General features: G+C 44.7%; 1 protein-coding gene and 1 pseudogene across 13 annotated transcripts in view; one reads left to right on the top strand and one right to left on the bottom strand.

Annotated features, from left to right (window-relative positions):
• The window catches only part of ryr1a (ryanodine receptor 1a (skeletal)), a 70,874-nt gene extending 66,366 nt beyond the window's left edge, over window positions 1-4,508 (top strand). For all 13 annotated transcript variants that reach the window (XM_014196270.2, XM_014196268.2, XM_014196262.2 and 10 more), the window contains 11 exons: window positions 1,258-1,388; window positions 1,503-1,545; window positions 1,642-1,775; window positions 2,000-2,060; window positions 2,191-2,337; window positions 2,425-2,559; window positions 2,668-2,824; window positions 2,969-3,033; window positions 3,168-3,268; window positions 3,351-3,402; window positions 3,527-4,508. In XM_014196270.2, the coding sequence (XP_014051745.2) occupies window positions 1,258-1,388; window positions 1,503-1,545; window positions 1,642-1,775; window positions 2,000-2,060; window positions 2,191-2,337; window positions 2,425-2,559; window positions 2,668-2,824; window positions 2,969-3,033; window positions 3,168-3,268; window positions 3,351-3,402; window positions 3,527-3,622 (1,122 nt within the window). In that variant the 3' untranslated portion in view covers window positions 3,623-4,508. The remainder of the gene's footprint in view (window positions 1-1,257; window positions 1,389-1,502; window positions 1,546-1,641; window positions 1,776-1,999; window positions 2,061-2,190; window positions 2,338-2,424; window positions 2,560-2,667; window positions 2,825-2,968; window positions 3,034-3,167; window positions 3,269-3,350; window positions 3,403-3,526) is intronic.
• Window positions 4,509-12,842, bottom strand: LOC106603086 (tyrosine-protein kinase receptor UFO-like; annotated as a pseudogene).
• Window positions 12,843-13,320: the final 478 nt, after the last annotated feature.

Genomic DNA, 13,320 nt, shown 5'->3' with positions numbered 1-13,320 from the left:
TGGGGGCGGCCCGTCAGGAAGTCCAGGATCCAGTTTCAGAGGGAGGTGTTTAGTCCCAGGGTCCTTAGCTTATTGATGAGCTTTGTGGGCACTATGGTGTTGAACTCTGAGCTGTAGTCAATGAACAGGAATTGGCTGTCTCTTTTGTCCAGGTGGGAAAGAGCAGTGTGGAGTGCGATTGAGAATGCGTCATCTGTGGATCTATTGGGGCGGTATGCAAATTGGAGTGGGTCTAGGGTTTCCGGGATGATGGTGTTGATGTGAGCCATGACCAGCCTTTCAAAGCACTACATGGCTATCGACGTGAGTGCTACGAGGCGGTAGTCATTTAGACAGGTACCTTTGCGTTCCTGGGCACAGGGACTATGGTGGTCTGCTTGAAACATGTAGGTATTACAGACTTGGTCAGGGAGAGGTTGAAAATATTAGTGTAGACACTTGCCAGTTGGTCCGCGAGTGCTCTGAGTACACGCCCTGATAATCCGTCTGGCCCCGCGGCCTTGTGAATGTTGACCTGTTCAAAGGAAAGTGTGATCACACATTCGTCCGGAACAGCTGGTGCTCTCATGCATGCTTCAGTGTTGCTTGCCTCGAAGCATAAAAGGCATTTAGCTCGTCTGGTAGGCTCGCGTCACTGGGCAGCTTGCGGCTGTGTTTCCCTTCGTAGTCCGTAATAGTTTGCTAGCCCTGCCACATCCGACAAGCGTCAGAGCCGGTGTAGAAGGATTCAATCTTAGTCCTTTATTGACGCTATGCCCGTGTGATGGTCCATCTGAGGGCATAGCGGGATTTCTTATAAGCGTCTGGATTAGTGTCCCGCTCCTTGAAAGCAGCAGCTCTAGCATTTAGCTCGGTGCGGATGTTGCCTGTAATCCATGGCTTCTGGTTGGGATATGTACGTATGGTCACTGTGGGGACAGCGTCGTCGATGCACTTATTGATGAAGCTGGTGACTGAGGTGGTATACTCCTCAATGCCATTGGATGAATCACAGAACATATTCCAATCCTGTAGCGTAGCATCCGCGTCATCTGACCGCTTTCGTATTGCGCGAGTCACACTACTACTACCACGACATACTACTACTACTACATACTACACACTACTAATACATACTACTACAACTACAATAACAACAGACATCAAGTGTATCTTTGCCCCATAACAGTTAGTGGGATTCTTTTCATCAAGAACACGAGTGATCTGCATTATGAAATAAACAACTCAATGACAACAGACAATGTGTGTTCCTCTCAGATCCCTCTGGTGATCTTTAAGAGGGAGAAGGAGCTGGCCAGGAAGCTGGAGTTTGATGGTCTTTACATCACAGAGCAGCCTGAGGATGATGACATCAAAGGCCAATGGGACAGACTGGTCCTCAACACACCGTAAGCAAGCTCCTAGAAGTCCACCTCTACCAATAATATTATATCATCTCCTTTCAGAAAATGTTAGGAATTACAGCTTAAATGATGCACATCTTTCCACATTTCTATTCACAGTTCTTTCCCAAACAACTACTGGGACAAGTTTGTTAAGCGAAAGGTAAGACACTTTTTGGTCTTGGAGGCTATGTAGGGAGGAAGTTGGTCGAGTTGGTCTCAGGATGGAATGGTCCATGTTGTATGTCTGTGTGGCCAGGTCCTGGATAAGTATGGAGACATTTACGGCAGAGAGAGGATCGCAGAGCTCCTAGGCATGGATTTAGCCTCGCTGGACGTCAGTCAACAAACTGATAAGAAGCCGGAGGAACCAGACAATTCCACGTTGGCCTGGTATTAACCAATGCTGTTATACACACTTCCAATGCTGTTATACACACTTCCAATGCTGTTATACACACTTCCAATGCTGTTATACACACAAGATACACATATCTTGATAGGGGAGCTTTTCATGGGGTTATTGAGCCACTTAAATTAACAGTATATTGTTAACTCTACTAGCTACATAAATATAAGAACATTTTGTCATTGAAATCCAATCATATATTTTTCAGGTGTACATCTATTGACTTTAAGTACCAGATCTGGAAATGTGGAGTTGTGTTCACAGACGGGGTAAGAGGGATCATAGATGAATAGTATTTTCTATATTTGTGCTGTAGATGTATTGGTTATAATAATTGTTCATTTTCATACTGTAAGTTGAAGACAAACTTTATATTATTATTTCAATCTCTTCCCCCAGACTTTTCTCTATCTGTGTTGGTACACGATCATGTCCTTGCTTGGACATTACAACAACTTCTTCTATGCCTGTCACTTGCTGGACATAGCCATCGGTGTGAAGGATCTGCGTACTATCCTGTCCTCTGTCACCCACAATGGGAAACAGGTAGGACCTGAACAGTAACACCCTTCCAGCCTCCGTTTTTCAGTGAATGTGCTGCTGATACGACTCATTTCCTGTTTCCCCTCCTAGCTCATGATGACATTGGGCTTGTTGGCAGTGGTGGTGTATCTCTACACTGTAGTGGCCTTTATCTTCTTCCGCAAGTTTTACAACAAGAGTGAAGATGAGGATGAGCCGGATATGAAATGTGATGACATGATGACTGTGAGTCAGCTCTATGCTATACCATATACTCTATAGTCGTACAGTATGTTTGAGTTTACTTACTACTTCACTATACTCAATGTGCTCTCTTCCCTCCACTTGTGTCAGTGCTACCTCTTCCACATGTACGTGGGAGTGCGTGCTGGCGGTGGCATAGGGGACGAGATCGAGGACCCGGCGGGAGACGTGTACGAGCTCTACCGGGTGGTCTTTGACATCACCTTCTTCTTCTTTGTCATTGTCATCCTGTTGGCCATCATCCAGGGTATGGCACCGTCCCTCTTATGCATTCCAAAACGCTACTCCACCACTGTACAGAACCTCAAGCAAGGGCAATCTCGGATATCTAGTCAGAATTCCATTCGGCTGTAAGGGATGTGATGGCTGTGAGATTGTGTGTTTCCTACAGGTCTGATCATTGACGCCTTCGGAGAGCTCCGAGACCAACAAGAGCAGGTTAAGGAAGACATGGAGGTACAGATCTTTAAAAAATATATATATATATTGTATCTTTGGCGTTCATCATTTTTAGGTGAGTTTAAGTCAGTAACTTAGTTATGCACATACCACCATCTTGCCTACTGTTTCTGTTTATTTGATTCTTGTAGACCAAGTGCTTCATCTGTGGAATTGGAAGCGACTACTTTGATACGACGCCGCACGGCTTCGAGACCCACACCCTGGAGGAACACAACTTGGCCAACTACATGTATGTGTTCTCCCTGTCATCAGTCAACAGTGTATGTCCATCCGCCATCACGCTGACCTGCCTGTCTGTCTGTTCTCTACAGGTTCTTCTTAATGTACCTCATCAACAAAGATGAGACGGAGCATACTGGCCAGGTGAGTCTGTCAGTCGGTCTTTGTGTTCGTGGCACCAAATGCCTCACGTTTTGTAGCCATTCATTTCAATTGGCTGTCTCTTCTTTTCTCCCTCTGTCCTGGTTCCTCCTCTCCTCTGTTCCAGGAGTCATATGTGTGGAAGATGTACCAGGAGCGAGCGTGGGACTTCTTCCCTGCTGGGGACTGTTTCAGGAAGCAATATGAGGATCAGCTTGCATAACCATACTACTACAATTTGTAGGTTTAATAACATATTAAACCGTACTGAAATAGCTGTACTATACTGTATGGAAGAGAGTTGGGCCCAAACACATGCAAACTAAATAACTGCGTTTAGAAGTGTTTGTAGCAATGTCAAGTTGAAACATACAGTGACAGTAATTCTTGAAATGTCATTGTGCGAGTGAATGTGGGAAAATACTCCCGTTTGCCAACACACACAAATATTCTCAATAATTAAGTGCATTATGCATGTCAATTTTGTAAAACTTCAGTGCCTAAATTATTGGAACAAACTTTATTAGTCGCATGCTACAGCAGCATCTTGATACTGTACCAAAACTGTCATTATTGGTATAGTACTTTGATACCCGGCTATCTCCTCCTACTCATAAAGCAAGAGATACCGGTACCAGATATACTGTAAACACAACTGGAGTATTGTTGATGGTACTTTATCCTTTAAAGCTATTTACACAACAGTCTCGTAGATAATATTTTACCAGCCCACTGGAAAAGCTCTAGAACCACTACATACAGTACAGTATTGACTTTAAATGCTCTTCAACTGCTGCTTTTCAATTGACAAGGTTTTTCCTGAAATGTTCTTTGTATCTGTTTTAATTATGACTATTTCTCTCAACAGAACTGACGATGGTTACTGTGTTGTTGACGTAGTAACTAGGGTTTGTGTATTTATTCGTTTTTAATTTATTGAATGTATTTTAAGCCTGGCTAGTCTGAACGCCATGAATGCATTATTGTATCCAGTACCTTGTTTAGTTTGAGGGAACTCACTATTTTGTTTTCTTAAAACCAAAAAAAATACTGGTTTATTAATGGGTTTGTTCATTGGTTTATTAAATAAAGGCTTTGATGCACTTACAGTTTGATGTAGTTTCCTTTCAGTAAAGGATTATACCAATTTATTACACAGTCCGTGCCAACGGATTAGTTGATTTGGTTTCTTAATATTCATATTGGGAAGATAAATATTTATTTAGCATGTGATTGGTGGCAATTGACTACAGTGTATACAGTATGTACACAACTGTTGAACTGTCCGTAACACAACCAATCCTTGATTTGTTTTGATCTTGTTCATTTGGACTACCGTATTGTAGTGAACTTGTCTACTTTCTTCAGTATTTATTCACAACTACTGGAAGTCCCTCTGTGTGCCTTTATACCTCACTTCCTGAAGACCCTCCGGTCCCATCCTTCTCCTTCCCTGTTGTCCTGCCCGTCGAGAAGGAGAGAGGAGGTGGGGGAGGAGGAGCAGGAGGCCTGGAGCTGCAGGGTGGGGCTTGACGAGGAGGCCATCCAGCTCAGGCTGTCAATAGAGTCATTGAGATAGGGCTGGGCCTCGCGCTGAGGGCAGAGTACATAGCGATCAGCGTGATGATGATGCACCTGGACGGTTTCCAGAGGGCCCATGTTCTTCTGGTAGGACGGGTGAGTCAGTCCAAAAGGCTCCCAGCCCCCCACGGCCCCCGACAGAGAGCCTGAGGGCTCCTCCATGTTGACGTAGAGCAGGTCATCGGCCTCCTCCTGCTCGGGCATCTCCTCCAGGGCTTTCTCCAGGTCACAGCGCAGAGATGGGGAACCCCGGGCGGTCCTTAGGACTCAGTAGCCAGCAGGAGAACATCAGGGAGTAGCTACAGTATAGAGGACATACAAAATTCCCCAAAATCCAGATAATCCAGGAAAGGTAGAGGTACATTGGTTGCCTCTACTATACACCACTAAATAACAATAAGTCATACTACTCAATGATTTATATGTACAGATCCAGAAACAGGCACTCACATGGTGTCCAGGCAGCTAGGGGGCTGTTTGAGGCGGTTGCCCTGTCTAAGGTAGTCGTAGATCTCACTGTTTTCCACTCCAGGGTAGGGCGTCTGCCCCCGAGTGGCTATCTCCCACATAGTCACTCCAAACGACCACTTCGAGAGAGGGGAATAAGCGCCGTCACAAAAAGAATGTTCTTGTATTTACTCTTTGTTATGAATTCTGCTGCAGGATGTTAAAACCCAAATACAGTAGGAGACATGGGTCACAATGTAGCTGGACAAAGTTAGGATAGCTCACCACATCACTCTTGGTGGTGTACACTCGGTCTGCCAGGCTCTCGATGGCGATCCATTTTACTGGCATCTTTGAAATGCGTCCTTGTCTATAGTAGTCTCCATTATAGATCTTCTTGGATAGGCCAAAATCAGCCACACACACAGTCATATTCTCGTTCAGCCTGCAGGACAGATATATACTGAGTGTACAAAACATTAAGGACACCTGCTCTTTCCATGAGAAACTGACCAGGTGAATCCAGGTGAAAGCTATGATCCCTTATTCTTGTTAAATCTACTTCAATCAGTGTAGATGATTTAAGCCTTAAGGCAATTGAGACATGGATTGTGTATGTGTGCCATTGAGGGTGAACGGGCAAAACAAAAGATTTAAGTGCCTTTGGTAGTAGGTATGGTAGTAGGTGCCAGTTGCACCGGTTTGTGTCAAGAACTGCAATGCTGCTGGGTTTTTCACACTCAACAGCTTCCCGTGTGTATCAAGCATGGTCCACCACCCAAAGGACATCCAGTCAACTTGACACAATTGTGGGAAGTATTGGAGTCAACATGGGCCAGCATCCCTGTGGAACGCTTTCGACACCTTGTAGAGTCCATGCCCTGATGAATTTAGGCTGTTCTGAGGGCAAAAGAGGGTGGGTAGAACTCAATATTACGGCGTTCTTAATGTTTTGTACACTCAGTGTGTATGTAGATGAGCACAAACAACGTAATAGCAACATAAAACAGTACTGTTACTCGTATCACTCAACTTGTTTCACAATCATTCTCTCAGACTATCACAGAAAAAACATTGAAGAGTATGTGTGAGAAACAGGGGACACAGACAGAACAGAGGTGAGAATCCTCACATGCAGTTTCGCGCTGCCAGGTCTCTATGGATGAACCTCTTGTTGCTCAGGTATTCCATTCCCCGTGCGATGTCTGTCATGAACTTCACCAACATCTGAGAAGGCAGGGACTGATGAATGGAGACAGAGACGATAAGATACAGACAGGGGGTGGCTATACAGCAGCACAAATGGAACATGTATGAAAGGAGAAAAGAGCGTAACGCTACAATTTATTTGTGTAACAAAAACTTTGCCCATCTGCGTGGGAGGGGAGGGAACTGACCAAAGGACTGTCCCCAAGTCGAGAGTAGAGCAGGAAACTGTGCAGGTCCCCATGTTTCATACAGGGCAGGATGACGACAGGGGATGGGTAGCCTCCCCTCTCTACCGTCTGCAGACACACTCCTACAGGGAGGGTTGGGGAAACAACAGAATGAATCTACCTACTTGGTAACGGACTCTTGCGAGAAAAAAAACGACGGCGTGTTAATAGTAGCGCGATAAGTGACAAAACAAAATCAGCCCAGTCTCTCACCGAGGAGTCGCATGACGTTGGGGTGGTCAAACTCCTTCATACAAGCAGCCTCCCTGAGGAAGTCCTCCATCTCGGTGCGGGTACAGATGGAAACTACGAGAGGGAGAAGGAGAGGGTGGCTGAGGTCAAACTGACACATACTGCACCATGGGAGACGGACGTGGGGACATCCGACACTTGTCCGATCACTCACTCTTCATGGTCTTCACAGCCACTTTCAGGACAGTCTCTTCATGCACCAGGAGGCCTTCCATGACGGAGCCAAACTCCCCTGCACATCAAGACATGGACATGTTGTTAGTCAGCTGGGTGTATCTGGGGATCTAAGCCTCTTAAGGGTCTGGGATGTAGGAGTTCATTACTGACTAGGTTACAGTACATAACGTATGATGAAGGCTTCAGTCAGAGCTCACCCTCTCCCAGGGTCTTGCCCAGGGTCAGCTTGTGTCGGTCCACCATCACATCCTGCAACTTCTGCTTCAGTTCGTCACTGATCACCAGGCTGTTCACTGCGGAAAGGGTTAATACTCTCTCTTACACAGAAACGGGGATTCTTAGAACATTAAATATTGGAAAATAACTTTCGTGTTAATCCTCTCCCATTGCCCTTAAACAAATGAGAAATTCCGTTTCGAAAAACAATACAGAATATGAGTCCGTTATTGTTCGACTGTTGTAGGCTTTACAGTCTGTTTTCTCTTCCTGTTTGCCTTTTCACAACAATGCGTGTTGAAACAGAATGCTCTAGGAACAAACACATTCCAAAACTATGATTTAAAACATTTCCCAATTGTACTGAAAGCCTTGTCCCCCTAAGAATAATAGCAGTGTGACTCGACAAAGATTTGAACTCTCAAACTAATATCTCTGTGTTCTCCAGCGGATTGTGTTAACAGCCAGATCTCGACACCACTCTGCCCCACCGCATCTGGCACAGCACAACATTGAGCAAACGGATGAAATCTGATTTTCAACATCTGTTCCTGAACTCCCACACTTCATGACACACCATTTGCTTCCAAGGCGTTTTACTGGTGACTGTTTCTCTGACGTCACTGGCATGCCAACTCACATGTGGCTTCATTCGACTGGTGATTGTAGGTGCGTCGGGCTCTGTATCTTACTACGAAGTCCCCACCACCGTTTCTCATAGGGTAAAATGGTTTCCTGTCGCGCAACACACAAACACACAGGTGTTTTTAATTGATCATCGAACAGTAACGACAACAACAAAAAATGAAACGAAGGGATACAGGGAGAGCCATAGGTACATACCCAAAGCATGTCTCTCTTTGACGCAATATGATTGCATATACCACGATGAACCCTATCAAGGCCAGACTGACAGCGATCCCCATGATCACATACCACCAATGCCAGGAAAATGCCTGACGTGGGGAGAAATCTAAAAAGGCAGGAAAGAGAGGTATGTCAGCTATTACACAGACACTAAAATAGGCTACCTAATGAATCAACCTAGAACATTTGGAATCTCCTGCTGTTTTCTCCTCTCCTTTGGCCCATCCCAACCATCCTACTGTCTCCCTCTGTTCTGTCCAGACTCACCAGGCTGTTTCTGTTTGAGGGTTTGGACAGGGCTCCAGGGGCCACACCCTGCCACAGTACAGGCACTCACACTCAGGGACACACTGTCCAGGAGGCTGGAGAGAGGGATAGCTAGTTCAGAGGACTGAACTGACTCCATAACAGCCTGAAGCAGGAAAACAAAACAACAGCAAAGATGGTGTGTGAGGGGGAGAGAGAGAGAGAATGCCTACAACATATGTTTACTTTGACAACTGTGACATGGGTTACCTTGGACTTGTTAGGGGTTCTGTACTCCACTCTGTACCCTAGTATCTGGCCATTCAGTCTGCCTGGTGGCTTGGTCCAGCTGACAATAACCTCTGTTCCATTAAACAGTCCACTCACATTGTCTGGTGCTGCCTCTGGTACTGTCAGATCCATGCCAAAAAAGGAATCATTTTCACAACATATCAAAATGACCTGTAACACACACTACCAGACTCATGTTGTTAAAACCAGTGTGCAAAGTTCCGTGCGTAATATTTATCTTATTAAGACAACAATGTAAATAAAGGCATCTTTGTCTGTCACGTTGTGAGTCATAGCGTGGGCTGCGGCTGGACCCTGCCTGGTGATGTCATCGGTGAGTGTTCCACTGCTGATCGTTTCCACATGTGGCTCCACCTCGGCCAACAAAAACACAAGCACCTTCCCCTCTCCCTCCATCTACCCGGCTCTCTCTCGCTCGCTCCCTCAGCCCGCGCCCCTCTCACTCCCCTCTACCTCTGACCCAGGAGCAGTGGAGAGAGATGTAGATGGGAGGGATAAGATACTTTTACTTTGTGGGGAGGTCAGGAATATAGCTCGCTCGCTCACACTCACACACACACACACACACACACACACACACACACACACACACACACACACACACACACACACACACACACACCTTACAGGTCTGTGCCACGTCATGCGCGCATGTTATTTTCAGATAAATAGGAGAGACAAAAGCAAAGAGTCTAAATGGTTTGGTTACGCTAAGAACTAGGAGTCATGAGTTATCTACCGCATGCAACAACAAAAAAGTGTTTGAAATAAATCAATTTGACGGTGACTTCTTTTTGCTTCACACGGTCAGCACCGTTTAGCTAATGGAATCAAATGAATCCAAACATGCATTCTCCCAGCACAAGAAGGGTGTTTTCTTTTAAGCCTGACATCTGGTAACTGATTTGATAGAACGAGGACTTTTTCTTCAGTAGGAAAATTCTTCATTGGTCAGTTGATGGTGTGTTGATGTGCACTGCACCACTGTGAAATTGGCTGTTTCCCCCTTTCCCCTTCTCTCCGAATGTCTCTCTTTCTATTTCCCTTCTACACAAACATGTCTACATTACAGACTGCGGAAAGCATGAGTTGGCATGGAAAAACCGCTTCTCCACTCGCCATAATTCAAACACACTGCAGCATTATATGGACACAGCAGGATTGAGCCACCTCTGCCAAACCATGAATAGAGAATGTTTAATCTGTTTCCCTCCTGCCCTCAGTACCTCCTCCGTCGCTCAAGCAACTTTCTCAATATAGAAGTTTATATTTAAGAACACTTTGGATGGAGAGAAGGGTGTTCTTACTGGCAAATGTGACTGCCTGTTGCCAGCTCAGAGGAATAGCACTGAAAATCTTGATTTAACGTCAGGTTCCATCCATCTGGCCCTTCTCAGATGAATATTTAGAATGAAACACTAGACCCCTCTGCTTTTCAAAACCATAAACCTGTATCTCTTCTGTCTGTTCTATCAAAAACACTTGAGATTCCTTAACCAATTCCAAAATGTTTTTTTTTCTTTCTCCCCAGAACAATCTTTGACCCATAACCAGCCTAGTTTCACAGCGAGTCACTCAACTCTCATTGTTCCCCCTGTTAGTCACTGACCTCTGCTACATAGGTATCGCACTTTAACATGAACTTATTTTACTGTAAGTCACTCAGGACGAAATCATCTGCTAGAATACCTAAGAGTTGTAGATGTGAATACATATAACAAAATACATGATCGGTAATAGAATGCTGTAAACACACGCTGATGGGTTGTGGGTAGAGGACTGTGGCAAACAGCTTACCTCCTTCGGATGTGCGCAGTGTTACCCATGGTGTCCAGGGGGAAGCACCCTGACTGCTACGGCAAGCCACCCTCACGTCGTAGGAGGAGTAGGGCTCCAGGTCTGGGATCAGGTGTCGGGCAGGTGGGACAACGTTTACATTCTGATTGTGGATCAGGTGATTAAGCAATGCAGTGCGGTCAGGACCAGATGGAGCTGCCTGTATAGAGCACACAGAGACAGGATACACCCCTCCAAAGCCAGGCTCCCAGGAGATCAGCAGGGAAGAGATGGTAACCTCTACAGCCTGGACTTCATGTGCCTGGGAGGGAACCACTAAAACCAAGACAAGAGAGGTAGTCATGAATAAGACCAAAGAAATCCACATCATCATAAGTCGTTTACGTTGAACGCCTTCCCTGTTGGTACAGACCTGTCACTGTTCCGGAGGCTGAGGTAGCTACACCTTTACTGTTGTGGGCTTCACAGGAGAAGCTGCTTGTATGGTTGAGGCCTAACAACAGGGATGCAAGGAGGTGGTCGGTCAGAGGGAAGACTGACAGAAAAGCAAATAGACAGTTACAGAATGCGGTTTCAATTTTAAGCCTGTATAATGTGCTGTTTGTAAGCAAAATGCAAAAGTAAGAGAAAAGTCTTTACCTGTGAGGTTGAGAGTGGAGGGAGAGTGGGATACCGGGTCCTGGAGAGTGTTGAGTGGTCCTCCATTCTGCAGCCAGATGATCCTGACAGGTTCTGGAGGCCCATGGGCCATGCACTGCAGGCTGAGGCTAACATTAGCCACTACTGTCACGTCATGAGGCTCCACTGCGAAATGAGGGATTCCTGGAAAAGACGATGAACTGTGAGTAAGATACTGTAGAAAATAAAAAGACAGATTATTGAAGAGACAGACAGAAACTCTACCTTCTAGCTGAATGACCCCTTCCTGAGACATCAAGTCCTTCTGCCCCACTGTTGCCATGCAACAGTATCTCCCAATGTCTGACAGTTTCACATGATCAATTCTGATGACAGACAGACATATTACTATCACCGAAAAAAGGTAAGTCAGACCAAGAATGTGTGACATAAACAGAGAGGGAGAGAGTCGTAATGGAGAATGACCTGAGTTCACTGATGGTCAACCAACTTCCTTCGGTGACAGGCACTTGGACTTGATTGGTGTCAGAGTAATCCAAGGATTTACCGTCCCTAAACCACACCACATCCGGAGGTTCCTCTCCACCTCCATCTCCCTGGAGAGTACAGAGCACCTGCACCGGCTTACCCAGGGATGAGGTTACATTGGCTGGGCTCTTCACAAACTGAAACACTTGATTCAAAGGACACACATTAATCTGAATGTTAAACTGACATTCAGTAAATATTGTCCCTAAATTAGATTCATGCATACCAAGTTCACTTGGGGAAGCATGAGTTAATTTTACACTATATTTAATGGTAAACTTATCTTGTCAATTAACTGTAATATTAGCCTAACCCTATATACCAGCCTAAAACGTTCATAAGTAAGATAAACCGTAAAGAAAAGCACATACGTTTTTCAAATAATACAATTTAGAAAGTTTTTCAAATGATAAAACATACGTTATGATCATTTCTGAGAGGTAATTTATATTGCTAAAATGATAACATAATCTCTGTTATCATCAATGCTGACTCACCTGGCACAGGGACCACTGTACCTATACCCATCAACAGAAGAACAAATAACGGCAAACACCCTCTGTTGCCCTTCATCCTCGTTCAGGTTTGCTTTTGAAGAACAAGATTGGTCTCTACTACGACTAAAATTATGCCTCAGACAGACATCTTTACATCCTTCCTGGCAAGAAATTTGTCATCTTCCTCGCACACTATCCACGTTAGACTATTTCTTGAAGGTTTCAGACGCTTTCCAAAAAGTTATCCTTGAGAGTAGACTATGCCATTCATGAGCAATTATTGAAACAGTTTTTCTTCTTCCAGGAGTCGAATTCACAATATAACCTAATACTGCTGGATATGATGTAGCCGATCCCCGAGACTGAATTTAGTTTAATAGGCAAATAGTCCGCGAGTATTAGGCATGTCTCTCAGAATTGAATTACTCATAGGGAAAACTTTAGCTCTTGACTAGCTCAACTGGCCGCAAGATGGCGCTATTATTCCATTGCGAAATAATAGCGCCTTCTTGCGGTCGGTTGGGCTAGCCCTTGACATTTATTTTCCCTCCATTACTCCCTCTTCTTCATTCACTTTTCTGACTTTCATGCACACTCAACCATTGAAGAAATAGTAAATTGAGAATACTGTATACTTTTAGAGAATTTGTTCCGCCCCTAGCATACATTACATACTATGAAGAAATATTTGTTCTATTTATCTGACGTTAGAAAGTATGCTGCGTTCGTAACCAAATGGGATGTGGGAATTTACCAGTTGTGAAGTCGTAAGTACCAGTTGGATGCATTCAAGTGGTCTGAAGTCTTTTAGAAACGCTGATTTGTTAATGGCAAACAAGCATTATGTCAATAAAATAAATATAATTTAAGATGCAAATGTCCCTCCTGGGTAAATCCATTTGAATTCAATCACTTTTTGACAGCAC

This window comes from Salmo salar, chromosome ssa04, assembly GCF_905237065.1.
Source record: "Salmo salar chromosome ssa04, Ssal_v3.1, whole genome shotgun sequence".
NCBI lineage: Eukaryota > Metazoa > Chordata > Actinopteri > Salmoniformes > Salmonidae > Salmo > Salmo salar.
Note: the sequence above shows the minus strand (reverse complement) of the source record. Positions and strands in the feature narration are given on the sequence as shown.